Genomic DNA, 27108 nt, shown 5'->3' with positions numbered 1-27108 from the left:
ACTTAGAATCGCTTTTGCTGCATCCCATAAATTTGGGTACATTAAATTTTCATTTTCATGTGTCTCAAGGTATTTTTGATTGCTCTTTTGATTTCTTCTTTGATCCATTGGTTGTTCAGTAACTTGTTGGTTAATTTCCACATATGTGTGGGTTTTCCAGTTTTCTTCATGTAATTAATTTCTCATTTTATACCACTGTGATCAGAAAATATGCTTGATCTGGTTTCAGTCCTCTTAAATTAAGACTTATTTTGTGGCCTAACATATGATCTATTTTGGAAAATGTTCAATGTCTACTTGAGAAGTATGTGCGTTCTGTTACTTTTGGATGGAATGTTCCATAAACATCTGCTAAGTCCGTCTGGTCTGACATGGCATTCAAGGCTGATACTTCCTTATTGCATTTCTGTCTGGATGGTCTGTTCATTGATGTAAGTGGGGCATTAAAGTCCTCCTGCTGTTACTGCATTGCTATTTTCCCCTTTAGGTCTGTTAATGTCAGCTTTATATATTTAGGAGCTCCTACATTGGGTGCATAAATATTTACAAATGTTTTATCTTTCTGTTGGACCGACCTCCCTGTCATTATATAATAACATTGTCTCGTTACAGTCTTTGTTTTAAAGTCTATTTTGTCTAAGTGTAGCTACTCCAGCTTTCTTTTGGTTTTCATTGCAAAGAATCTCTCTCCCCATTCCTTCACTTTCAGTCTACGTGTGTCCTTCCATCTAAAATGAGTCTCTTGTAGGCGGCATACGCATACAGATGAGTCTTGGTTTTTTAATGCATCCAGCCACTCTCTGCCTTTTGGTTAGAGCGTTTGGTGTATTCACATATAAAGTCATTATTGGCAGGTTAGTGCTTGTTGCCATTTTGTTCATCTTTTCAGCTGTCTTGTAGCTCCTCTCTGCTCCTTCTTCTACGTGTTCTCTTCCTCTGAGGTTTGGCGACCCTCTTTAGTAGCATGCTTACGTTTCTTGTTTCCACAGGTTTCGCTTTTCTGGTTACCATGAGGCTTACGCGTAACTTATGTCTATAACAGTCTCTTTTAGGTTGACAAGACTTTGATCCCATTGTAAAGCTCAACATTGCTACTCTTCCTTCTTCCATTTTTTTTTTTGTTTGTTTTTGATGTCATGTTTTACGTCTTTTTACCTTGTATATCCGTTAACTAGTTATTTTAAGCACAGTTATTTTTACTACTTTTGTGTCTCAACCTTCGTACTAGCTTTACAGGTGATTAATTCACTACCTTTACCATGTCTTCACTTTTCCAATAAGATGTATTCTTTTATATGTGTTCTTGTTACTAATTATTGCCTTTTATTTTTAGCTTAGAGAAGTCCCTTTAACCTTCCTTGTAAGGCCAGTTTAGTGCTGATGGTCTCTGTTAGCTTTTTCTTCTCTGGGAAACTCTTAACCTCTCCTTCAATTCTGAATGATAATCTTGCTGGTAGAGAATTCTTGGTTGGACTTTTTTTTACTCTTAGCACTTTGAATATATCCTGCCAGTCCCTTCTGGCCTGCAAAGTTTCTGCACAAAATCTGCTGAGAGTCTTACAAGGGTTCTCTTTTTTTTTTTTTTTTTTTTTTTTTCTTGCTGCTTTTAATATTTTCTCCTTGTCTTTAACTTTTGACATTTTAATTAGAATGTGTCTTGGTGTAGGTCTCTTTGGTTTCATCTCATGTGGAGTTCTCTGGGCTTTCCAGGACTCAATGTGTGTGCCCTTCCCTAGGTTAGGGAAATTTTCAGCCATTATTTCCTCAAAGAAGACTTCTGCCCCTTTCTCTCTCTCCTCTGCTTCTGGGAGCCCTATGATGTGAATGTTAGGCCATTTAATGTTGTTTTGTATTCCCGTAAGCTATTTTCACTTTTTCTCCATTCTCTCTTTTCGTTGCTCTGACTGGATGAGCTTCCCTGTCTGCAGGTTGACTGATCCTTTCTTCTGTTTCATCTAGTCTGTTGTTGAAACCCTCTCATGTGTTTTTCGGTTTGGATAGTTTTGTTTAGTCATTACCCTGGGTGTGGTGTGGGTTTGGAGATGCTGAGCAGACATGCAAGAGCCAGTTACTAGTCCATCACTAGCGGCCCAGGCAGAAGATGAGAGGAGGCTGACAGGAGTGGGGTCCGGAAGCGGACAGACTGGGGAATTAGTTGGGAATTAAAAACAAGAGACCCTGTGACTGCACAGGGGCCGGGGGAGGACGGGCAGCAGGGGCCTCGCGCCCCTGGCTTGTGTAACGGCGGCAGCAGAGCACTCACAGGAACAGGGAACCGGGCAGGGGCCAGGCCGTGGAGGGTGGGCACCTTCATCATCTCCCAGAGTCTGGAAGCCAAGCAGGCACACGGGTGGGGTCTGTGGAGAAGCACGGGCCGGAGATATGGATTGAGAGCAGTCACCTTATAGCTGGTGACGCGGGCCATGGGCCTTCGCAGGCACCTGGGACAGGAGCATAGAGGCAGGAGGGGGACAGCATTGAAGGGATGGGGAGTGGGCAGTGCTGTGAGAAGCAGGATAGTTGGTGGGACGGGGACGCCAGAACCCGTTTTCCAGTGTCAGCTGGCACCACCCTCCTCACATGGGGACACCCACCAGGTCGCCTACCCTCAAACCAGAAGTTGGTGTCAGTGCCTCTTGGCATGCCAGGGTTTAGAGGGTGGGCAGTGGTCTGTGGTAGCCCCTGGGAGGTGACAGCCAGGCTGAGTGCTGTGTGACCGCTGCCTGGCACACGCAGAGCCCCCGCTGCCTCAGCAGGGTCACGTCTCACCACCTGCATGGATGGAGCCCCAGTCACAGCAGCCCAGACCCCTGGGGGAGGCCGGGGCTGAGTCTCCATCCTCCGGGTGAGAGCCAAGGCGTGGCAGGCTGTCCACAGTGAAGGACCAGGGGTAAGAGAAACTATGGCTGCGCCGGGTGCGTAATCTGTGCTCACTTAGACAGTGCTCTCCGTGAAAGCGCATTCCTTCAGCACACGCCCTCCAGTGATGAGTGTCCAAGTGGCTGGAACCACCAGGAATGTACATTTGTGAGGGTTCGGGCCACATCAGGCTGTGAGCGGAGGCTGCAGCTGGAGTTTGGTTCTATTTAATAGGAAATAAGCGTTTGATAATTATAATCATTTTTAAATTGATAAATTGCTTCTTTTAAATAAAAGAAACCATTAAGACTGACTGTTCTGCAAAAGAAGTACATGGGGAAATGAAATTTTCTATCTCACGAGGAATTTCTTGGTAAATATGCAAGCAGATGCATGCATTAAATTAAGATTACAGAAGTAAAACAGTCTCCTGTACCTTTTAAGCACAGAGAGTGCATTCTATACAGCATGGAACAGAGCAAGTAACAGATACTGGGCACCATGAGTATTTTTTCTTTTGCAAAAACACTGAAAAACAGTTATTACTTGGAGCCTTCAAAATCTTTATTTCAGTGAGTGTCCCAGATACTGGTGGCCACTGCCCTGGTAGGAAGCGGGGGCACCAGAGCGGTTCCCTTTGTTGGTGGGTGAGTGATGGATGGCTGTCTGCAGACAGACTTGCTGGTGCTGCGGCCTGGGCCCTGGTCCCCGGCGTCCCTGGTGGTGCAGAGACCCGCAGACCCCAGTGCCCACGGGCACTGGGAGGTGCTTTCCATGAAATAGGTGTATTTTTTTAAATTTTAATCTGTGTATTTTCACTTTTAGCTTTACTGTATTTGCCTTATGGTTTTTCTCCCATGATTTATCTCTATTTCCTATTATCTGTGTTACTTTTGGCTACTTCTGTAACACCACTTTCTTTCTGGACTGACTGAGTTGCCCTTGCTGACTATGGTCAGTCTTCCTGGTTTCTAAGATTACACTGAGTCATCAGATCCCTAACCTCTCTGGTGATCCCTACGCTGTGGAGAACAGTCGGCCCGGGGTTTTCGCAGACACGCCTCATCTCCTTGCTGTCCTGAAAGGGAAGCAGTAGTAAGCACACTTGCCCTCCGAGCAGGACCCAGGTCTGGGGCGCGGAGAGAAAGCCATGTGTGGCCTGAAATCCAGGCCCAGGCTCTCCACGTCACCTTTGTGAGCTGCCCTGCTCCTCCCCGCTCCCCGACAGGCAGTCTCCGCAAAGCACCTGTCTCCTGGTCCAGCTCAGGCACCGATGAGGGGCCTTCCCTTGCCCCTGTGCACCTGCGAACATTGTACTGCGGGGTTCACCGGCCACTGAGTGCTTGTCTGCGGGGGGCAGCGGGGCCTCGCTCCTGGGGCTGGTAGCAGTGAGGTTGCGGGGCCCTGGGCCAGTGAGGGATGCTGGCTGGGCCGGGGCCAGTGAGCGTCAGGCTGGGTCTGGGCTCTGGGTTCCTGGCACCCTGAATCCACCCAGGAGCCCTCTGCCCCCAGACGAGGCCGGTGGAGGCCATCAGAGGAATGGCAATAAATTCAGATTCTTTGGGTGTCCACAGGTCATCGTTGGAATTATGGCAATGAGCTGTGAGGTCATAAAGTTCCCCTGACAGTTGAGACCTCCAGGGGGGGCTTCACGTCGCTGTGTCCCAGGAGCCACCTCTCCCCACCCCCCACCCTTTCCTTCCTAACAAAATGTCCCATTCTCCTCCCGCCCAAGGCCTCCATGTTTCCAGTAACGACTCTCGGAGGCATGTCTGAGGACCCAGTTGTCCCAGGACAGCTCGCAGCAGCAGGGCTGAGACACCTGGCCCCCAGGACTGTGTTGACTTCTGTCCCAGGGCCTGGTAACTGTCCGGGTCACCCTGTCCTTTGGGGGCTGGCTCTCAGGTGCACTGAGAGCCCTTTTCTGCTGCTGGGCCTGGGTCCAGGCAGTGGGAGTCCCCTTGTCCTCGTCTTGGTGGCTTCTGGGTGCTCTGGCCTCGGGGCTCGTGCCCTGGACGCCAGGAGGTGCTCTTCCAAAGTGAAGAATATTGCCTGTGGGACCTGGCCGAGGATGTGGCATTCCCTGACGCGGAGAGGGGTCACCTTTGAGAGTCGATGTCGCAGCCTCATCGGCGGGGGCGTCTTCCACGCGGGCTGCCTGCTCCAGGAAGGCCTGTTTGTTGTGGTGGTTTTGACTGTTGAATCTTCCTTGACATATTTTTAATGTTTTCAGATGCCTCCAGGGGAAATCCCCGACTCCTGGGCATCGTCGGGGGCCTTTGCCCTCAGGCCCAGCCCGCTGGGCAGGCCCCTCTCCTCGAGTCTGTCTCAGGCTGTGGTCTGTACCCGGCCAGCACACACCCCTTCCAGGAACCGGGCATATGCTCTCTGCTTCCCAGGATCTGAAACTCCTCCCACTTCTGCTGCACCCTGAGCCCTCGATCCCTAGAGAATGTCCTCTCACCACCCCCACCCAGGACCTCTTCCCTGACCTTAGCCCCCAGACTCAGCCACATGACACAGTGTGGATGCATCTAAAGGGCCTTACGCTGAATGAAGAAATCAGCCCTGAAAAGTATGATTTTATTTGTGTAACACTCTGGAAAGGACAGACTTACGCTGATCGGGAGCAGGTCTGTGGTTGTCCGGGACCAGAACTAGGGGGACGTGTGACTACAGGTGGGTCAACAGGGAGTGACTGCAGGTGACAGAGCAGTGCCGTGTCTCTCTTGGGTTGTAGGTGAATCTAAATGTTTAATAAAATTGCATTTACAAAAATTAAAACCCATTTTAAACCTTCATAAAAAATGAAAATTTAAATTTAAAAAAATAAGTGAAAGCTGGTCACATCCAAACAAGATAAGAGTTTAGTTACCAGCACCGTGCCCACGGCAGCTGCCTGGTCCCTACCACGTCCCGCAACGTCCCGCAGGTGTCACTGGGGGAGCTGAGTGCAGGGCGCTCGGGAACTGTCTTCACCACCTTAGCAATTTCCTGTGAATCTTCAATTATTTCAAGATAAAATTTTTTTTTTAAATCTGTTCCTACCACATAGGAGTTTTTAATGTAAAAGAAGACCTAGGCAGAAGGGTCAGGAATGGTAGGACTGTGCTGCAGTGAATCTGGGAGTTCTCGGGTGTGGACGTGGGAGTGGGGCCGAGCTGTTCTCGGGGCCGGAGCAGGCCCCGGAGCTAAAAGATGACACCCCCCCCCCCAACAAGTTAGAGAAGGAAGGACACGTCTAAGCTGGGAAAGTGCGGCTGAAGCTGACGCTGCTCTCATGACTCTTTGGCTGAGGCCCGTTTCCCGGTGTCTTAATGACTTCAAAACCGGATCCAGAACAGCCCGACAGAAGACGTGCAAGTGTTACACTTCCACACCCACAACAGCTTCCAGCAACGTGCGGGCATGAAATGTGGGAAGCTTCCCCTAACAGTGATCACATTTGAAACTTCACACTTTCTTGGATTCAGTCTGTTATTGACAGTAATATATTTTAACTCGAGAATGTGTCTGTTCCGTACACACTGCCTTGGCTTGTGAGAGCGCCCATGGTACACCCTGGCGTTGGGTCTCCTGTCGTGGGGACTTAGACAGAGGACAGCAGTGAGTGACTCCTGCCAGTCAAGGAACTTCCACTGCAGCCCCACTTGAATAGTAATAATCTGCTCCTGTAATTGCTGTGGAAGAGGAAAAGCCTCTGGAGGTTTTACATCTAATCATTTATTTATAAATCTGTGGATGGCAGTCTGCAGAACCCGCGTCGGGGGTCAACTTTGTGCTCAAAACAGTTGCCTGATGTTTACATTTCACAGTGTATTTTTTTAACAGCACCTCCACCCGCATGATCACAGAAGGACCCGGCTTGCTGGTAGCTGCTCTGTGCCTCGTCCCACGGCCCAGGCACTTCATTACAGACGCCGCGGCAGGGCCGTTCCCCTCTGTATTCGCTGAAATATGCATGTTTTTCCATCTCATTAATTCAGTCTACATACAATTAATTTTTGCCTATTAATAAACCCCTTGGTGTTAGTGACAGCTATCTAAACCACTTCACCCAGCGTGGAAGGGAAAAGGGTACCTGCAGATTTCCACCCTTCGTCTGCACTTTCATTGTGGTGTTTGTGGGCTGAAGGCTGTTGGTGCATAAATCAGCCATTGCGAGGAAATGCAAACTGCTGAAGAATCTGTCTTTGGACTGGCTGATGGGAAATATTAGTTAGCTCCACGAGTGTTGGGGATAGAGATTTAGGGGAACCATCCTGGCTTATTGGGGTCTCAGGCCACGGGAAATTGGTTGGAGCCTGAATGTGAGATAGATGACCTCTCTTTCTACAAATCTAAATCCTCGCCTAATTTGGACACCTCTCAAAGGGCATCTGTGTTTTCAGATTTCATAATTTCTTTTTTAAAAAAATCTAATTAAATCTATGGATGCAAAGAGGTGGCTGGGCATGTGGTAACTACTCCTAGTGACCGCCGTCAAAAAGCAGAGGAAAGTACGCAAGCTCACAACGCAGCCTTGACACTGGAAGGGGGTATCACCTCTTTTGAGGACTTACACGGGAAGGTAGGAAGTTCCCCGTGCTCCTGACTTTGCTCTGTCCTCTTATCCCCCTTGTCAAGGATAGGTCTTTGCCACAGTGAGCTTACCTCAGTTCAGCAGGACCAGCGAGGAGGACACGCACACTCGTACACAGGTGTTAGGAACCTTAGACCTCTGGCGTGGGTTCGTAAAAAGTACAGTTACCAGTCACAACAAGAGTCACTCAGGAAATCCAAATGTGGGGCGCCTTTAAGTTGCTGGAGTAACTGGAGTCTTTCTAAGGGACTTGCATCGTGAGTGCGAAGCAGGGGCTCTGTGTCAGGCCTGAGTAGCTGGTGAAATTATCCGTGGGAAAGGCTTTAGCGTGCCTGTCCTGGCAAATCTGTAAGAGTGATGTCACAGGAAGGTTTCCAGATCGTTCTGTGGGGAGATTCGGCCAACGTCATTGGTCGGCTAAATTGGAAGCAGGTGTCTGAAGTCCCATAAACGATTCAATTTGCTGGTCTTCACAGAAGCCATATATATCAGATTTATCAGCTGTAATGATTAACAAGAATATTTCATAGGAATGTGTTACGGCTTCAGTGAGACTGTTGGGTTTGGTTACTGAAGATCAGATGTGACATCTTGGCGTCTGCCGAAGCTCCCTGACCTTGCCGGGTCCCAGCAGCCGCCAGTCCTGCCCTTTCACACCTAGTTTTGCACCTGTTGACATCTTCCCGTGCTCTTGGGGTGCAGACGAGGCTTGTCCCCCAAGGCCTGCCGGCCCCTCTCTCCCTCTCACCCCCAGCTCACGACCACTGGGGCCTCACTGGTGCGTCCTGGTCTCCCTGCGCGGGCTCCTCCCCGGGGCCCAGGCACCCCGCCTTCCCCTCTTCCATGAGGCATGCTTTCCATGACTAAACGGTGCAAACAGGGGACCCATCAGGAGCCTGCACAGGGCGTGGACGGGCTAACACGAGGCGTCTTCCGAAGCTGAATTTCAAGCCCCTGAGCCTGCCAGGAGCTCCTTCAGAGAAAGTCACAGAAGCAGCACCTAATCACGACACGATGTCTGACGGAGAAACTGTGAGTCAGTCGGCTTCTGAGATGAGCAGGGAAACCTCACGGAGCGAGGAACGCCTCCCTGTTCCTGACAGGCGTCTGCACGGGCAGCGCTGCACCTCTAGCTTGTTGGACAAGAAGCGTTTCAATTTCTCTTACGCAGAACAGGAGGTCATCGTTCCCTCGTTTTGAGGATAAACCCTTGCTTCCCCCTCACCCTTGATTATTCTTAAGCTGAAGACCACGCTCAGGGCCAGATGTGCTCGGCAACCTTCCATCGCCCTGGCTTCCGCCACTTCCTAGCGTCGGTTATGAGGAAAGTCGCTCCTCCGGCTTCTGGAGTTTATTTCAGTCCCCGAGAAGACTGGTGGCTCTTCAGACTTAACGTCTGAAGCAGCAGAAACAGACATCAGGTGGCACTGGGGTCTGGGGCTAAGGGAACCAGGCACATGCTTCTAAAAGTGGCAGTCTTTATGCTGCTGTTAATAAACGCATTCAGGACAAAGACAGGGATCTCCAGCTGCGACTCAGCTTCCGGGTGCCAGTGGAGCTGGGCCTGGAGGTGAGACGGGAAGGCGGCAGCAGGCCTTGGCTTCGTCACTGCGTTGAGGGCTGCCTGTCCTGGGTGGTGGGTGCTCTCTGCCTGGTCCTGGGAGAACCCCTGAGCACGCGCTCGTTCGGGGGCCCCGGGAGCGGGTTTGAAGAGTGTGATGATGGGGGATGGAGAGAGAAGCGAGGACGCGGTCTGGGCAGATGCTGGCAGCTTCTGTACCCAGATCTGGGCGCAGCCGAGGAGAGTTCTGCGGGGACCTGCCTGTGGACACGCCCAGGCGCGCGGCTCCCTCCCTGCTGGGCTGGTGGAGGAGATCCTGCCTGTCCTCGGTCGGGCTGTATTTACCCCTCTTTCCATCCCCTCAGCCGCTGGCACAGGGCCTGCAAACAGCAGGCAGGTGGCAAGCACTGATGCGCTGAGGAGTAGACACCGATGAGGGAGAGAGCCTTTGCCTTGGAAGAGGGCGGGCTGTGGGGTCATCAGCCCTCGGGAGCGCCCCTCGGCCCCCTGCAGCGCGGGGACACACTGGTTAGGAATCACAGAGCTTTGTTTTTGTTTTTAGAAATAAAGCATCTGTTTCTTTTTGAGCCTTTGTTTCTTAATATGTTCAACATTTCTAGTGGATTTTATTTCACTTCTTGTATGTGTTTTATTTCACTTTTTTCCCATAAAACTTTTAATTGAAAGTGGCAAGCCGGGTACTTTGCAGTTTTTCCAAGCTTAGGAGTTCAGCTCCAGGCCCCACCACTCCAGGCCCCACCACTCCCACCACCACTTTGGTTCTTGGAAAATAGGAGTTCTTTTTTTCATCACATACATACCAGTTCGCAGGAAGATGTTCCATCCTAAGAAACTAGGAGTGAGGGGGGCGTGCGTACCAAAAGGGGCAGTAGCTCCGGAGTTGTATTTATTTTCAGTTCCGACTTCTTTAATTCTTTAAAACGTTTGGAGACGAGAGGAGTGTGGATTAACACAAGCATGCGCCGCCTTCCTGGACACAGTCTGTTTTCCTGGGTAACTTCATCAGCCCTTTTGGAGACACTGTGCACCCAGGCAGGGGCCGTGTCTCTTGAAAGCGTCGAGAAGACTTCGGGCTGAGCTCCGATCGCACCCCGATCAGCCCAGCCACCAGCTGACGAGCGTGCCCTCAGCTGCCTGTGCTTCCCAAGGCAAAGGAGACGAGAGCAGTAGGAAGCAAAGACCAGCCATGTTCCCAGGGGTTTCCAAGGTGGTGGGTAGGGGCATCTCGGCACCATCGTTAACCGCGGTGGGGAAATGGGAGGGAGAAAGCTGAGCTTGGCGTGGCATGTCGATGGAGGGGATGACCAACATCCAGGAGGCTGTGCAGAGCCGGCGCTGGGTGGGGAGGAGCCTCAGGGCAGCAGGCTGGCTGTCAGCTGCAGGCCCACGCCTAGTGACCCGGGAGCTGTGAGAGTCCACGCAGAACCCCGGCCAGCGAGGCGGGAGGAGGGGCTGGGGAAGGATGCCACGGAGGGTACGAGGGGAGCAAGGGCAGCGTTGAGAGGTGCTCGAGGACCAGAGACTGAGGCAGGGACACGGACGGGGCGGGGCGCACGCAGCCCTGGAGAGGACTGTCCCCACGGCCTGCGGGTTTTCAGATGAGATCGCGGGGGAGGGGCAGAGAAGTTTGAGAACCAAAGGAAGTCGGCATAAAGAACAAGAGCCCCCGGGCTGCGGGGGTGCGGGGAGCTCTGTACCCAGAAGGGACTGGAGTGCTGCCGGCAGGTGGACCCTGCGCCCGGGGAGGGCAGGCGGGGCAGGCCCTGGGCGAGGCGGCCGGGCCTGAGCTTCTCTGTGGAAGGAGTTCCCTCCGAGCTGGTGTCTGTTGATCTGCCATCTGGACTGAAGGTGTTACGCCAGGTGCCAGAGGCCGGTGCTCAGGTCAAGCAGGGCTTTGGGCTTAGTCCCTGCTCTGCCACCCCTCAGCCGTGTGGCCTGGGATGGGCGCATCCCTTCGGCACCGGTTTCCTCATCAGTAAAGCAAGGATCCACATATTCACCTCGTGCGTTGTGATGAGGATGAAACCTGAGCACCGAGCACGATGCCCAGTGGAAGGTCCCGCGGGTGCTCAGCAGATGTCAGCCCTGTGATGCTGGGGACGTCTTCCTGGCCACCCAGAGCGGTGCCTCGGAGGTCAGGGTGGGCCGGGCAGCTGGATGTTGAGTTCACAGAGGAGGCAGCACTTTGTTAGGGACTCAGTTAGGGTTTGAAGCGGGATTTGAATCTGGAGGCAGTACAGGTGGGAGAGCCAGTGTGGGCGACAGGGCACCCCCTGCAGAGACCCAGTGAGCGGGGCTGGCGGGCAGGGCCCGAAGCCCCGGTCAGCATGTCTAGTCCAGGGCCCACAGCCTCCGTGTGTACAGGGCCGGGTGGGAAACATCTTCGGCCTTGTGGGCCAGGCCCTCTCTGCCACAGCTTCTTGGCTCTGCTGTTGTGCAGGGAAGTGGGTGGGCATGGCTGGTTGCAGTGCAGCCTTCCTGACAATGGCAGCTGCGGGCCGTTTTGGCCTGTGGGAGCCATGCCGACCATGGAGATCTTGAAAATGCTGTGCGGGGCCAAATGTGACCCCAGTGATGGTTCCAAGTGCTGGGTAATTGCTGGCAAGGAGATGCTGTAAGCAGCAGCATGAGCTGGGGCCTAGGGCCTGAGCCCAGGGGCTCCCATGGGAGGATGGACTCCCAGAGTTACATTCTGAGCATGAAAATGGCCAGGGAGGGACACATGAGGTCACTCCATGTGTAAGTGGGAACGGTCTCTCCTGGGAGAGCGGTGGGGATCCCAGCCTTCCCTGTTGCTGTCCCTCCACTGTCCCCCGTGTGGCAGTGATGGGCACCTTGATAAGTTACCTGGAGTGAACAGGCTCTGGCAGAGCCGTGCAGGAGTACATTTTGTCCTGTCTTCATTGCACAGAAATAAAGAGGCCGATCCCAAGGTAGTATCGACACGTCGGTGAAACCCAAGTCTGCTGTAGCGTCCTCGTTTCTGGTAGGTTGGGTGTGCACCTGCACCTCTGGATGGTCACCCAGCAGACCCGGGAGGAGAGGGAGGGCCAGGGCAAAGGCGAGCAGCCCTGGTCTCGACCTCGCTCCTCCGGGCGGGTTCCACCTCAAGGAAATGTGAGATGTTTCGATGTATGCCCTCATTGCAATTAAAACCTTTAGGAATAAGCATTTATCACTATTTATAAAGTTAAAATGCTCCTTCTGTAGTATTTCACAATTGAAAGATGTTTTCATATAAGGCTTCCCTTTAAGTTCCTCAAACTGCAGTTGTCTTGAGCATCTGAGAATCCTTTTCAGAGGATCCCCAGATCACTCAGGCCTGAGACTCAGATCGAAGCCAGAGAGAACTTAGTTGGGCTGGAGCTCTGGGAGGGCCTCTGGGGGTGGCGTTGTCCCACGGGCAGTGAAGGGGGCCCCGTCCTGGGAGGGGCCAGAGACTTGGAACCAGAGAGGAGAAGGCCGACTCCAGAGCATCAAGGGTTCCCTGTGGCTGCAGTCGGCGGAATGACGTGGCCCAGGCCCATGGCATGGCCCTGGGGACTGGGTGGCCCCAAGGGGGTGGGAGCATGGGACCTGCAGGCTCCCACCAGAAACATCTCCGTGGGCCTTTCTCCCCCTCTGCTGCTCTCAGGCTCAGGGTGGAGGGTTCAGGGGTCAAATCGAGGCTTAGCGCGGCATGGTTTCCTGCCGGGCCCTTCCCTTGTCCTGGCTGTCAGAGAACACCTGTAAATAAATGCTGCTTGGCTCTTGCTGGAAACCCTGTGACACCCCCTCCCCGCTCCCCTGGGAGGGCTGTGAGCCGGGTCCAGGCACAGAGCTTACAGTCCACAGACCCGCCTGCCTGCAAGTGTGACAGCCCCCACGGGCCTTTATTGATTTTTAAGAGGAGGAAAGAGGCATATAAAAATTGGACTTTCCAACCTGCTTCGAGTTGAAATTGGTGCTTCCTAAAGGGGATTTTAATTGGCTGGCTTTGCAGCTAAACGTCTTCCAGCCCATTCCTCCTCCTCCCTCTCCGCCCAGCCCCTTCACTCCGCTCCCTCCTCGTGAACGGAGTTGGGTTCTCCACTGGTAGACCTGTGGTTGGAAGACCTCAGGGTGTTGCTCCACGAAGTTTGAACACCCTGGAAGGGAGACAGAAGATAGCCGCCAGCTCGCGGGAGGAAGGGCGCCGGGAAGCGGCGTCTGTGCTCCGAGCTCGGAATGACGTCAGCCTTCACGCTGAAAGTCCGACCTCTGGTGCCAGTGACAATACTGGCGGAAGAAGTACAAATGTTTTCTGCTTCTTGTAATCTGTCTTGCAAATATTACTGTTCTGGAAGGAGGATTTATTTTAATAATGTGAGTTTTAGGGTTTTTTTTTTTTTCTGTAGTTAACGTTGTTTTATTACTCTCCATCCTTGCCAAGAAGCTCATTTTAAGAGTTTTCAATTCAAAATTAAATATGACCTCAGTGTTTTAAAATACAGTTACATTAACTGTCCATTTAATCGTTGCTTAAGATTTTTTTGGCCACTAATGTACAGTCAGTACACTCGTCTGATATTAAATGCAGCGTTTTCTGCCGTGCTCACCGGCTAACGTCTTCCAGCTGCAACAATAAAGGGGCGCAGGAGAGGCCCCCTGAGACGGTGAGGCACCGAGACCCGCTCCCAGAAGAAACTGCACTGTTGCCTTACGTCGTGAGCTGTGCTTGTCTTTAAAAACCTCACTGTGTTTGACGATGGGGAGCTATCTATTACTTACGTAGGACGGTACAGACCAATTCACAAGACAGCTAATTGAGTGGCAGGATGACTTATTAATAAGCCCAGTACCCAAGTCAAAGGGGCCAGCCCTCGTGGAGGTCAGTCCTCATGTAATGCGTGCCTTTTGGAAAGAAGAACATTTACTTGTTATTTTAGCATCTAAATTAAGATATATCCCCTTGCTAAGATGAAAAATAATTATTTTTTCTGTAGTGCATTGTGACGAAGCCATGGGCAGAGGCCACTTTTGGAAACTGCGGCAGGAGTGGGGTCGTTTCAGCCCTGCTCGTACCAGAGGTGTCAGCTCTCCTCTGCGGGCGCACAGGGGAAGGGACCCCCGTCCCTTAATGAAGACGGTGGATCAGACACCGCTGTGGTGGGAGGCGGCATCACCGGGGCGGGCTGCCCTGTCACGTGCCTTGCCCCCGAGAGTCTCTGCTCCTTTGCTCACCACACGTTCCAGAACTCCCAGTCTCCACGGAGGGGCACGTGTGTCCCCACCTCCTTCTCGGGCTCAGGTCTTCCCCCACCGTCGGTCAGAAGGCAGGGCCTGCAGGAGGCCCTCTGGGGCCCTGTGTGTCACAGGTGGGGGGAGTCCTCCTCACTGGGACCCCCCTCCTCCCCGTGGAAGGTGCGGACCCTGAAGGAGCTGAGGGTGCAGCGTAATCAGTCCAGATCTGTGGTGTCGTCACTGGAATTCAGCTGATTTCTGTGCAGCCCTGGAATGAAGACAAACCTCCAATATTTGCTGTTTAAATTCATTTTTTGTTTCATCTCAGCGTGCAGCTGGTTGCCTTCTATCTGGAGTGGGGATGGAAGTGCCACGAAGGAAAGCCCGCTTGGTTTTGTGTCTTCGAATCTGAGACACGTCGAGGTTTTGCTGTGAGTCCTGTCACTGTGAGCAAAGCTGGACCCAGGCCTGCTCCCTGGGCGGGAGCCGACTTGTCCGTCTGCAGGCTGCCACGCAGTCTGAGAGGCAGAGAAGTATGGCCGTCACTGTTTTGAAAATCTGTTGGGGTGCCCCCTGCCCTGAGAGAGTGGTTTTCAGCAAATTATTCTTTGGAAAAATGAAATCTGAAGTGCACGTGTTTCTCAGCACACGTGCTGTGGTGGCCGCACTGACACCACCGTGTCTCACTTACGAATTCGTTCAGCAGGCAGGTCCTCAGCACCCAGAAAGCACCAGTGGGACCCCAGAGCCAGGAGGCAGCCCCGGGACAGTGCAGGGTCTTCATTCAGGCACTGAGAGTAGCCCCGTGGGTGGCCCGTCCACCTGACTTCTCTGTGCAGCCCAGGCTCACCCCTGCCCGGGCACAAGGCCTGCCTTGCTGGTGCGCCAAGCCACCTGGGACAGTGCCTTCATCACTCTGGGCTTTGCTTCCAGGGGATGGGGATGGGCTGGAAACATGCTAAGACCCAGGCCTCTTACCTGTGTGCAGGAATGCTGTGTGTTGTCTGGACTAGCCATTGAGACATGTAAACAGAAGCATGTCCTTCCTTTAAAGATGTGGATTGGTAAAGCCCAGTGGGCCTTTGTGAGCCTGAGACCCCGTGGTGTGTACACCTAGTCTGTCTTCTTGGAAGCTTCTAGAACATAACAACTCAGTTGAACACTCAGCTCCCCACTGTCTTTGAATGATAGGGCAGTGGGCCCAGGTTGTAGTCCTGTAGCTAAGGGGAAAGTTTACAGACTGTCCCTGAAAGTAAAAGAGAATAAATTCAAATGTTACCTAGCACACATACCATCAAGAACAGAGCATGTGTGGACTTTTCATGGTGAGGGGGACCATTTGTTTTCCTTTCAAAAAATGAGCAAGAATACTTCAGTGTTGTGGAGATGGTCCAGATTAAGGTCTTCGCAATGAAACAGACTTTCACTCAAAGCCCAGTTCCATCCCCTCTGCGCTGATTGGTTATCGCATGGAGTCTGGGCCTCAGTTTCCTCTTCTGAACGCAGAGACAGTAATGCCTCCCGCAAGGGTTACTGGGGGACAAGTACAGAAGCGTGTTCAACTGTATGTGTGGCTCATGTTAGGCACTCAGTAAGCAGCTGGGAGGTGTTACACAGGGTTTACTTTGAGTCACTTCCGTGTAGTTGACCCTCAGCTTGGTGGACCCAACCTTTCCAAAGTGCCGTGTTGCACGGCGAAGGTGTGAGACGGAGGAATGCTCTGCCCTGAGACTTGCATAGTCAGGTGCCTTAGCGGTGGCTGACCTCGGCTGTGCTGTGGGGAGTTAGGGTATTAAATTGCATGGTGGGGAACCAGGCGTCCTTTACCCGTCTTGTCCCCGTGCCCGGGGATGTTCCTATTCTCTGCTACTTCCTTTTTCTCTCAACGCGAGCCTGTGGTGGAGAGCAAAGGGCCTCGACGGACGTTGGCTCATCTCTGTCCCTAAAATCTTACGTCCCAGAGCGGCCCCTGTTTGAAACCCGTGTTTCCTTTTCCCTTAGGTGGCCTTGCAAAATCTAATCTAAATCTGGCCTTCTGCGCTGTCATCCTGTCCTGTGGGCACAGACGTTGATTTTCTTATCTTGGCAGGTGAAGGAAGGAGTCTGACTCCTCTGTCTCTCCCACGCCCACAGCACCCACAGCAGAGCAGAGCAAGGCCAGAGAGTCTCTGAGTGCGTCAGAGGGGCAGCTGCGGGGAGTCCAGGTGGCCCAGCAGAGAGACACCAGGCGGTAGCGGACACTCAGAGCAGGTGGCTGCTGCTCTGGACCGGGTGCATTACAGAGTTAGCCTGAAAGGCTCTCTCAGCTGACCAGATGCCCCTCTTGAAATCTGTATCCAGAATTGAGACGTGCCATTCTTGTTCGCAGACTGATTCCTTCTTCATTTTCTCCTGGGAGAAGGGAGCAGAACTGTTGAATCACACAGCTACCTAACCCCAAAGATCCTTTGGGGGAAAGGGTCTCTTGAGGGAGCACCAAGAATTTGATGAGACTAATGGAATGACTCTTTAAAAATGTTATATTTTTACAGATTTTTTCAACAGATGAACTGAATGTATCCTTGACAGAATTGTAATAAATCTACTTCAGCAGCGATTTTATTAGGACTTTTTATTCCACTTTTATATTAGCTATTATTTCTTTTTAAAACTGTTTCATTGCTGATGTGCAAGCATCTTACGTGTAAGAAGCTAAATTACTCTGGGAAAGAGGACTGTACCTCTCCTATGTGTGCAGAGCGTTCCAGAGCTCCTTTGTTCACTGCTTCGGCGGTGAAAACAAACGCAACACAGACATAAGGCTATTTGAACTCTTTATTTGCCACGTTTACAATATTAATAACAGCGTTTCTAGAAGTTGTCACATCAAGTAAAAGATCTTCATTCCAGGGTGTCTTTGGGGGCCGAATGGAGACTGGATGCATGCATTTAATAAATTGTAGTCTCAAGTAGTCATTTTTGTAAATAATTAGTTTCGGTGGAAGAATAAGTTAGCATATTGTATGCATCTAATGTTGCAAATGTACACACAGCAAACTTTGCTATTAATCAACAGTCGAGCACCGCAAGTGGGGTCTCATACATAATGAATTGTGCTTAAACCTCATGGGTTTCTTGATAGAAAAATAAAAGAAAACACAAGTGTAGTAAGCTTTTGAATAAAATTTAACTAGATTGCTCTGCATCCTGTAATTGTTTTGGAATCATTAGGGACCTGATAATTCATCTATAGTTTTGGGGTGTTTTTATCTTCATCTGTCAAATACTAGAGATTTTTAATGATATGTTAAAGTGTTGATAAAATACAGTTTTCCTTTTAACAACTGGAACATTTAGGGGAGAAAGTAGACGGGCTTTTTTAAGGCATTCTAGTCTGCCAAGTGTACTGCTTGAATTGTCTCTTAAAGATATGTTTTATTACAGCTGATGTATTTTCAAGAATCAATTATTTTTAAAAAGAAAAGACATACAGTTCATAAATAAGAACCTCATTTAGAGAGGAGTTGAAAATTTACATAAAATTTTCGCTGCGTTTCTGGCGCGTGTTTTAAAATGCGACAGTGAATTCCTCTGTAGTTTTGTTTGGGTTCTGAATCTGACGTTAATTTGAGCCCCACATTTTGAGGGCCTGGGATGCCCATTAAAAACTGATCTCTAATGTTAACTTATCTGTGACCACCCAGAAGGTGAGGGAATTGGGGCCCAGTTAAATTTTAAACTGCGTCTTCCTCTCCATAATGTTGACCTTGGGACGTGAGCCACTGGTGGCCTATGGTAGCGTCATCAGTGTAGAATTCATCGGAGGGGGTGGTGGTGGGGTGGCAGGCGTGCAGCCCGGGGCAGGATTTCCGTCTCTGCTGTGAACCGGGTGGTGACACCTCCGTGAGGCTTTGCTGAGCCGACCGTCGGAACTCCAGCTCGCCCTCCTGTTGGCTTCCTGGAAGGGTGGGTGGGCCACCTTCGGTGCGCAGGCCTCTTGTGTGTGACAGGAGCCTCTTCCTCTGCCTCCGCCGCTGCGGAAGCGTCTTTGGAAACAGGCAGTGAAACCAACACGTGACAGTCGGCAAGCTCATGGGTCAGTGGCAGGCGCTCTCGCCCCAGGGATTTGAAGTGCAAGTGTCGGTTGTATCTGTCACTTGTATGTAAATGTAGGTGCCTTGCTGGTGCTTCATACAGCGCGTTCATCTCCTCGCTTCCTCCCACCGTGGAGTACCTGTTGCTCTGGGACGGGGTGAGAAAGCAGGAGGACAGCCCGCGAACCCTGCAGAGCTTTGCCTCCGCCTTTGGCCCCGCCGTGTGTCCGTCGATGCGCCCGTGGACACGCCTCTTGTTTTTCACCTTTGGCCCACTCAGTTGTATCGTTTGAGGTCTGTGTTTCTTATTACTGGCATTGACACTTTTTCCTTTTCCTACCCTGTGTCCTAATGTAAGTCTAGAGCGTTGAAATAATTGTATAAACTCCGTCACACCTGCACAGCGCCGCTGCCCAAATGGCGCCAGCCACCGGGCAGTGTCACGGAGCCGTCCCTTTCGCTGTTCGTCATCAGGTGACAAGGAGAGTCCAGTGGGTGTGGGAAGGGCTCCGTGAACACACCCCTCAGGAGAGGCGCCCACACCTCGGGGCTTTCCCTTCCCCGCCCCTGCCCTCCCCGCCTGCCCCGTGTGACTACAGACCCCAAGTCGATACTTCTGCCTGCTGATAAGCCTTGTACCTGATGGGTCCTCAGTAATTGCTTGAATGGAATCAAACCACTAAACTTAGGTGGCATCTAGAGTTCAAAGGCTTTATTCAGCTTTCTCATTTTAAAAAACAAAAAGATCTTTACTGAAAGCAGGTAGCGTGATTTGTCCTCAGTCCTACCGCTGGAAGAAACGCATCTGAGCTTCAGCAGGGAGTTGTAATTAAATGCGGGGTAAATCCTTCAGACACAGACACAGGGACTCTGCCAGAGGCCCGCCGAGCGGGACGCGACTGCGCTTCCCGGTGCCCGTCGGCGGGGTCTCCACACGGCGCTCCTCACGCCTCCTCTCCTGCAGTTCTGCCTGCCTGCGCCTGAGGCCTGCGCGCTGCCCCTGGGTACCGGACCCCCACCCTGCACACCGTGTCCTGGGGGCCGGAGGAGCCGAGAGTGCCACCGGGTGCCTGAGCGGCGTGCAGCCAGGGCTCAGGGCGCCTGTTCACCCTCAAGGTTGTGTTACAGCGTCCGTGCTCTTTCTTGCAAACTGGTCTCCCAGCCTCGCTAGAGGACACCTTCAGGGTGCCTCGCTGCCAAATTCCATATGGTCTCAGAAGAATACGAGCCTTTGTAACTCTCTTCTTGGGCGACCCTCCAGCGTCACCAGTTAACATTCCCAAACCATAGGACCCTCATCCTCGCAAGAGAGAGATGTTGGGAAGATACTGGGGTCAGAAAGAGGAGTGGCGCTGGGACGCCCAGCACCCCCGGCAGATGTCACACAGCCCACCCGCTGGGCGTGACTGAGGGTGCTGGCCAGACTGGGGGACTGGGGGCCTGTTCTCTTCCAGCAGACCGCTTTAAGCCCAGTACGTGGTGTCTGAATGTCTGTGGGGAGCAGGGCTCTCTCAGCAACGAGGAGTCTGATTCTTGACCACCAGTGGAGTCCTGTGGCCCCCAGGAGCCTGAGCACCCACGTCTCCCACCCAGCTGGGTGGGCTTAAAGTGTCGGCACGCTTGTGATGTGGGACGGACTGGCAGGCGCAGAGCTGGGAGCGCTCAGTCAGCTGTCCTGGTGGCGGGCCGCCTCCATCCGTCCCCTGCAGGGCTAGACCCTGAGCGCGCCGTCCAGTGGGTTCAGCCAGCCCGGGCGCTTTGCCCGCGGCGGCCTCTCACCTGCTGCCCAGCCGGTTCCTGGCGCCGCGGTACCTGCGCGGGCAGCTGCTCTCTGCGCCCAGGCCGGTGCGCGCCCTCGCTGGACGCACACCTGGGCGGGGGGCCGGCTACAGCCAGGCAGGGCTTCCCGCGCGCGTGACCTTTGTCCACGGCCCATGTCATTTCCACATGGCTGTGTCACCTTGTGGTCCCCCAACTCCCCTGAGGGTGATGCAACCCTCTCCCCTCTTGTTCACATCCAAGCCGGGGTCTTGAAGGGCGAGCTTCGTGCGTGGTGTGGGGGCAGTCACCCCTTGAGCACCTTCCACTCTCACGTGTCTAGGGCTGTGAGGCTGGGGTTCTCCTAGTAAACCTGGGTGAGGTGTCGCCACCGGCTGTGCTCACAACACTTCGGAAGTTTGTCCTGGAGCCTTTCGCCTGCTTCTCCCGTCCCGATGTGGGTTGACGGGCAGGTTGATATCAAAACAAACGCGAAATGCAGTTCAACACCAGATCGTTCTTCCTCCAAGCCCAGGAGGGCAGAGGGGCAGGCTGCCTCTCGGGGTCAGACTCCAGGACAGCGTCACCCAGCACTCTCCGTCCGACACCCCAGTGTGCCAGGAGCACCCCCTGAAGGCAGTACACCGTGGTCCTGTTCCTACAGGGTCCCTGGGTTGACGACAGTTGCGTATTTCTTGAAGAAACCCTTAAACTGAACCATTTGTGACTTTGCTGTAAGGTACCCAGTGCTCGCCATTGTTATGTTAAAAAGCTCGACAAAGGCAAATTCCTTTTCCAGCCACCAGCCAGCCCTCTTGTGCCACGTTAGAGGACTCCACTGTCACGACATCGGCCCCAGGGTTGCTCTTACTGAGGACATCCTGGGAGAAGGTCTCGGGCAGATTGACGCTGACCTTGGCCTCTGTGTTGGCCCCGCGGCGTCGGGATGGTCTCTCCTGTCTCCACCTGCAGGGCTGGCTTCCTGCCTGCTCCTGGGGGCGGGCGCCCGCACAGCGGGGCTTCCCTGCGACGAGTGTGTGCATTTGAGCGCTAGGTGAGTCGCTAGGCTCCCAAGGACGGCATAGATGTGGGATTTAAACGAGTGTGGGCCATGGAGCCCATAATGATTGGGGTTTCAGGGCTTGTCGGTGGGGAGACAGGAGAAACTCCTCCACGATGAGAGGGGCCGTTAGTGATGCTGTGGTCCTGTCACACCGCAGCTCTTCCAGGGACGAGCAGAGCACGGTTGCAGGAGAGGGCAGGGCAGGGAATAAATTTCATTTTATTGTAGAAATGGAAATTTGTGTCATGGCTTTAAAAATCTGGTTTTATGTGTGTGTTTAAAGCCATTCATTTTAAATGTAGCACCATAAATCCTTGCTTCGGAATCAAAGCTGTTTAATTACATTTCACCCATGAATAGTTATCTAATGCCAATAGAGAAAGAGTTAAAAAGGAGAACTACAGAGTAAATCAGAGGTTGAGATCTTTAGCACAAGCATAAAAAATCAATTTAAGATGAATTTTACTACTATAAAAATTCTTCAAATATCCTTTTAAGAGAGGGAAATGCTCGGAAACACAGCTCACATTTCAATTCCCTTAGCGACCCGGAGGAAGCGGCCAGCAGCGTGGGCAGTGCCCCAGGACGCCCACCGCTCCCTGGCCCTTCCCGACACCGCTGAGCGGAGCGGGGCGTTGGAGTAAGACTCACGACTCCCGGAAGCAAGCAGGTGGCCGGTGGGCACAGACGCCCCAGACCCTCAGTTGAAGATTCCCAGCCCCTCAGTTGAAGATTCTGTCTCCTGCACTGTGTGCCCCCGACGCGGGGAGCCCTGTTGACAGCGTGTGACGGCCGAGCAGACCCCCCATCCCTGGAGACCACCCAGGCCTGCATGTCACCTGCCTTTGCTGCTGCCTCCACTGGCACCCCCACCCCGCCCGGCTCTGCGGAAGGTGCCAGGCCAAGGTGGTGACGCTGGGGTCCTGAGGCGTCCTGGGCCCTCTCCTGCTCCCCACAGGGTCAAGGGCGCTGACATGCGGTTTGAGCGCGGGCACCTGCGTGCTCCCTGGGCGTGTTCTTTGTCTGGAGGGAGCTCGGTCACCCCGTCTCTCCGCAACCCCGTGAGCAGGACGGCAGAGCACGTGGCCCTTCTCTGTCTTTCTTTCCTACTCCATCAGCACACTGTCACTCAGTAAGTGGGAAGCAGAGCAGCAAGAGAGTGACCAGGAGTTTCTCTGATGGGAAAACATTTCAGGCCAGCACAGGACAGAAGTCCCCTCCTTTCTATGGCAGACGCCCCAGTGGAGAGAGAAACCAGGGCAACAAGAAGACAGTTTCCATCTCATGGGAATTTCTGCGGGATGGCATTCTGCTGCCGGCTCTGCAGGCCCCTCTCTGCCTGTGCAGTGAGCCCATCCGTGCGGCCCCCTCCTCGCCCCCTGCCAAAGCCGGCAGCCTGCAGGAGCCCTGGGCCTGCTCGGTTCAGCTGTGTTGTCCGCAGGACCGCCCGGATGGCCAGCGGTGCCGGGCCTGGGCCTCAGCGGCCCCTGTCTCCCTGGGCATCTTGGTGGGCTCATTTCTCCTTTATCCATTCATTCCCAGCTTCCTTCCTTGCCACCACTCACAGTCATGTGCTTACACAGCCTTCCCCAACCCCCCAACTCCATTTGTGGAAAACGGCGTGAAGGGGACCTCTGTGCATCCCATCCAGGGAAGTTTATTTCTGGAAAGATGCAAGGACCTTGGAGACTCAGACCTGTGGACGCTGAGGCCCGGACCCCAGCACAGGACTGCTTGCTCGTGAGACTCTGCTTAAAGGTCTCGGCCGCTCCCCGCTGCTTGTAGGATGGTGCGTGCGCATTTCCAAACCTGCACAGCCCTGCACGCGCTGGGGCCCCGCTCCTCCTGAGGCGGGCTCAGGCCCGTGTCCCTGGGCACTCCAGCCGCACCTGTCACACGTGTGCTGGGCCGGGCCAAGTGGGCGTGGCCTCCCCACTTCATTCGGGCGCCCGCCCCCGGGGGTGCTGGGGTGGGGGGCCTCAGGAAGAGCTCATCGCACCCACGTCGCAGTGGCTCACCTGCTAGGGTGCCCTCCCTCCTAATTGCCTCGTGTCAAAGACTGTGTCTCTGAAAGCCTGGAGGCGGAAATGTGGGTGAAGTAGCACCCAGGCGTCTCGCACCCTGTGCTCCCGCCGTCATCCCCTGCTGTCCCAGCACCCGTGGTACATGCAGCTAGTCGAGACGCCCCCGGCCAGGTGCAGTGGCGTTCCCCGTGTGCTTCTTGAGGTGTATTAAGGTCTTGTTATCCCTTTTGCAGCCCCGCGGAGGCCCCCACCAGTCCTGAGATGCCCGGAGGCCCGGAGGGAATGACGGAGCCCCTGACGCAGTGCGCGGCCTGGCTGGAGGCCTATTTCCACAAGCCCGCAGTCCTGGAGGAGCTCCCGGTGCCGGCCCTTCACCATCCCATTTTCCAGCAAGGTCAGTCACCCAGCCGCCTCGCGGTGCGCCGCTCAGGGAGCTTGACTTATGACCGCTCACTTAGATCACAGCTCCCTTTACTGACTGTGCAAACTCAGTGTCTTCACATCACCTAAACAGAGACAGCACGTGGCCACGCGGCAAACGTAAGAGTTCGCCATCCCCACGCGTTCCAAGTGGCTGTGTTAGTTTTGGCACACGGTCGCATAATTCTTGGCTAAGGCAGTAAAAATGATCCATGCAGATCGACTCCTGACTCTGGCTGGCTGAAAGGTTTAAACAGGAACACATCTGAATGGCAGTAAATTTTTTCAATAAGCTTATTGTTAACTTAAACTATCTGCTTGCCAACAGCACAGAAAATGAGGCTTGTACATGGACAATTAGCCACTTCCATAAACTCAGTTGGTGACACTTAAATCCGTGCGGGTAGCAGCATCTTGTCTCCTTGACTAAGTTTTCAATTTAATTTCTCAAACTTACATAGTTAGATGCTATATTCTTAAGGGATGAATTGAGAACTTACTGTCTACATGCAGGATGCTAACGGCACATAAAGTCTGTGATAACCTAAAAACATTTTCCCAGACGTTCCTTTTTAAGCTTTTGTTTGGAACTTAATTATGGCAACTAAAGTCATTCCGGACACATACCAGAGGTTATTTTGCGTAGTGATTTTTTTCATAGTCGTTTTAATATAAACAAGTGTGTATTTACATACAGATATATACGTGTGCGTGTGTGCACTTAAGGAAAAAAATTACCCTGAGATTTTAGACGAGGTCAATCTAAAGCAGTCTTGAATTTCAAAATGGAATTTACTAGGTAAGTTTAATGGTATTCTAATTGCGGCTGTGGTTTCAGCAAAAATGAACGTGACGATGGAGTAGAGTGTTCAGGGGAAGCAGGAAAAAGCTCCAGAAAGCTGAGCCAATACCCGAGCTGACACACAGGGTCGGGCGAGTGACCAGATAGACCCTCTGACAGTTCTGCTCGTGATGACCTGAAAGTGAACAGGGGCACTCGGGTCACACAGGGCTGTCTCCAGAAGGTTCCTTTCTGTGGGGTCTCCAGAACGTCCAGAAGGGCGTCTCGAGGACAAGGCGTGGGAGCTGGAGGGGCTTTGCCCCACGTCTACACATGTCCAGAAACCCTCCACCATCCGCATCACGAACGGGGCCCTCGCGGTCCAGGTGGTGCCCTACAGACGCCTGGCCGCCCCGGCCCAGCGCTCGCCCACCTGCCCAGGTCTCCCCTCTCCCACACCCCCGTCCACACAGGGTGTGGGAGGCGCCCCGCATGCCCACCTCCCACGTGCCAGGTGCAGGGTGGGGGTCTTGCTCCGCGCTTTCAGGAGCTCAGATGTGGGTCTGTTTGTAAAGCAGAGGCTTGCAAATCTTCGACGGTGAGCTCGTCCATCTCCTACAGCCGTTGGGGGATTACTGCGCTGCCAGCGGGAACAGGAAAGAGCTGGCCAAGCTGCTTTCCTTGCCTTTAAGTCTGTCAAACAAGTGAGCTGAAATTTAAGCTTCAGGAAATTTCAGAGCAGAAAAATTAGGAAACCAGGGCAGGAGGCATCTGTACGATCTCCTGGGGGTCAGGCAGGGGGTAAGCTTGTAAAAGCCTCCAGTCCTGTCCACAGTGCCTGAAGACCACACTCACCCCGCCGCCTGCCTTCCCGGCTCTGGGCCCAAGCTTGGTCACCTCCTCTGCCAGCCGGCCACGGTCACGATCACAGTCATGGTCACGGTGAGGCTGGGCACCCAGGACAAGCAGCAAGTAGCTGTTGAGACAAGGATGAAGGCTGTCCAGCCACCCCAGTTGCCCGCCCCCTGTCGGAGAAGCCCTGCAGTGCTGGCGGGCACCTGAGACTGGGCCGAGTCCCCTCCAGCTGGGTTCCAGGGTGGGGGCCGGGGTCCCGGGCAGGCCGGCCTGCTGACAGGCAGTGGGGGCTGCAGGGCCAGCGCCCCCAGGCCACAGCGTGTGCCCACCAGCTTTCTCTCATTTGGCTGAGTCACGTCTCCTGGGCAGGGACCAGGTGTGTGGCTTTTATGGCTTAAGGAGGGAGGTGGTGGGTGGTTATAACACGACCACTAGCACGTAGTTAATTGGCATTGACCCCCGGATGTGGTGACGCCCCCTCCATCCAGCGGTAGCTGGCTTTGCTCTCTCTCTGCTCCGTGCCCATGGCCGGTGAAACCACGGCACGTGGGAAGGCGCCCCAGAGCCTCGGAGCTGCTGGCAGCTGTGGATCCACAGGAGGAAGGAGGCAGGATGGGTGCATCTGTCGTGGAATAAACGCTTCCTGGACGGACTTCTCTGTGCATCTCAGATTGTGAATATGTTCAGCAAATGTCTGGATGTCATTTTTCATCACATTCCTCTGAGATTTAGACCAGGTCTACCTATTTCAGTTTGTTCAGAAACAAGGAGATGACTGGCCCCAGCCCTGCCCCTCCCTGGGTCCCAGCGTCCCCCCAACCCGCTCGGCCCCCGCTCTTCGCAGGGCCCGCCTGTGAGGCTCCGGCCCTGCCCCGACCCACTCTGTGGGCCCAGCTAGCCCAGCCCCGGCCTGGCCTGTGGCCCAGAGGTCCCGCTGTGCTGGGACGGGACCACTCGCCCATCAGGATGCTTCCGAGAGTTGAGTGTGCTGCTCGCCGTGGGCCCGTTTTGTAAGGCGAGTCACAAAACTGTGCTGAGTTGAACCAGATGGAACTGCCGTTTTTGTAGGGTAAAACATCAAATATGGGAAATTTCACATCCATCAACTTCTTATCTTGGGGCATTTCCGAAGTCTGAGTAGTAACAAGTTAATTATCTGGGCATTTCTACCAAGGAACCATTAAGCGGTCCCCCTGCCCAGCGGTCTGGAAGCCTGGGGGGGGCTGCCTTTGGGGCCACAACAGGTGGGCTCCCTCTGTGGGAAAGGGAGGTCCCAGTTACTGCGGGGGAGCTGCCCTGTGCGGGCGAAGTAAGCACAAGGTGAGTGTGAATGAGGGTGGTTCTAATTCCGCCTGAGACTGTGTTTTAGTCACTTAATTTCAAAACCAGAAATTAATATTTTGTAGGGTTGGGTTTTGTTTGTTTGTTTGTTTTTGTGTTTTGCTAACGAGCCAGCCCTCTTGTAACACAACGAAGCATTTTTAGGGAAGTCAGGTCCTCTCCATAAACCTCTTACAAGGGTCAGCTTTGTTTATCTTGAATTCAGTCTTCTCCAAACATAGTTATTTAATGAAGCCATTATTCTTGAAATAAATCTTACTGTTTCTTTCACAATGAAATAGCATTTAAGCTTATTTTCTGTTAATACTCCCTAACTTCTTTCTGTTTACTTATTTTAAAAACGCAGCTTCTGTGTATAACATGCATCTCACTGTTTATAGCCTCGGAGGTCAATGGCAGAGGCAGTTAGAATGACTAAGGAAGGCGGTGCCAGAACGCAGTATTTCACAATGAGTTCAGGAAAAGGGGGGCCTGCAGAAAACCAAGATCACGTTCAGGTTTACAATGTGTGTAGACACTTTCTGCCCCTTCTCAGCCCTTCTGCCCTCCCCTCCCGGCAGGCGTGGCC

At 53.1% G+C, this 27108-nt stretch overlaps 1 protein-coding gene across 2 annotated transcripts in view; it reads left to right on the top strand.

Annotated features, from left to right (window-relative positions):
• Nucleotides 1-27108, top strand: part of MGMT (O-6-methylguanine-DNA methyltransferase) — a 230785-nt gene that overhangs the window by 171614 nt on the left and 32063 nt on the right. For both annotated transcript variants that reach the window (XM_006179652.3, XM_014554999.2), the window contains exon 3: nt 23377-23537. In XM_006179652.3, the coding sequence (XP_006179714.1) occupies nt 23377-23537 (161 nt within the window). The remainder of the gene's footprint in view (nt 1-23376; nt 23538-27108) is intronic.

Source organism: Camelus ferus, chromosome 11 (assembly GCF_009834535.1).
Source record: "Camelus ferus isolate YT-003-E chromosome 11, BCGSAC_Cfer_1.0, whole genome shotgun sequence".
NCBI classification, from domain to species: Eukaryota; Metazoa; Chordata; class Mammalia; order Artiodactyla; family Camelidae; genus Camelus; species Camelus ferus.
This window is presented reverse-complemented; position numbering and strand designations above follow the sequence as displayed.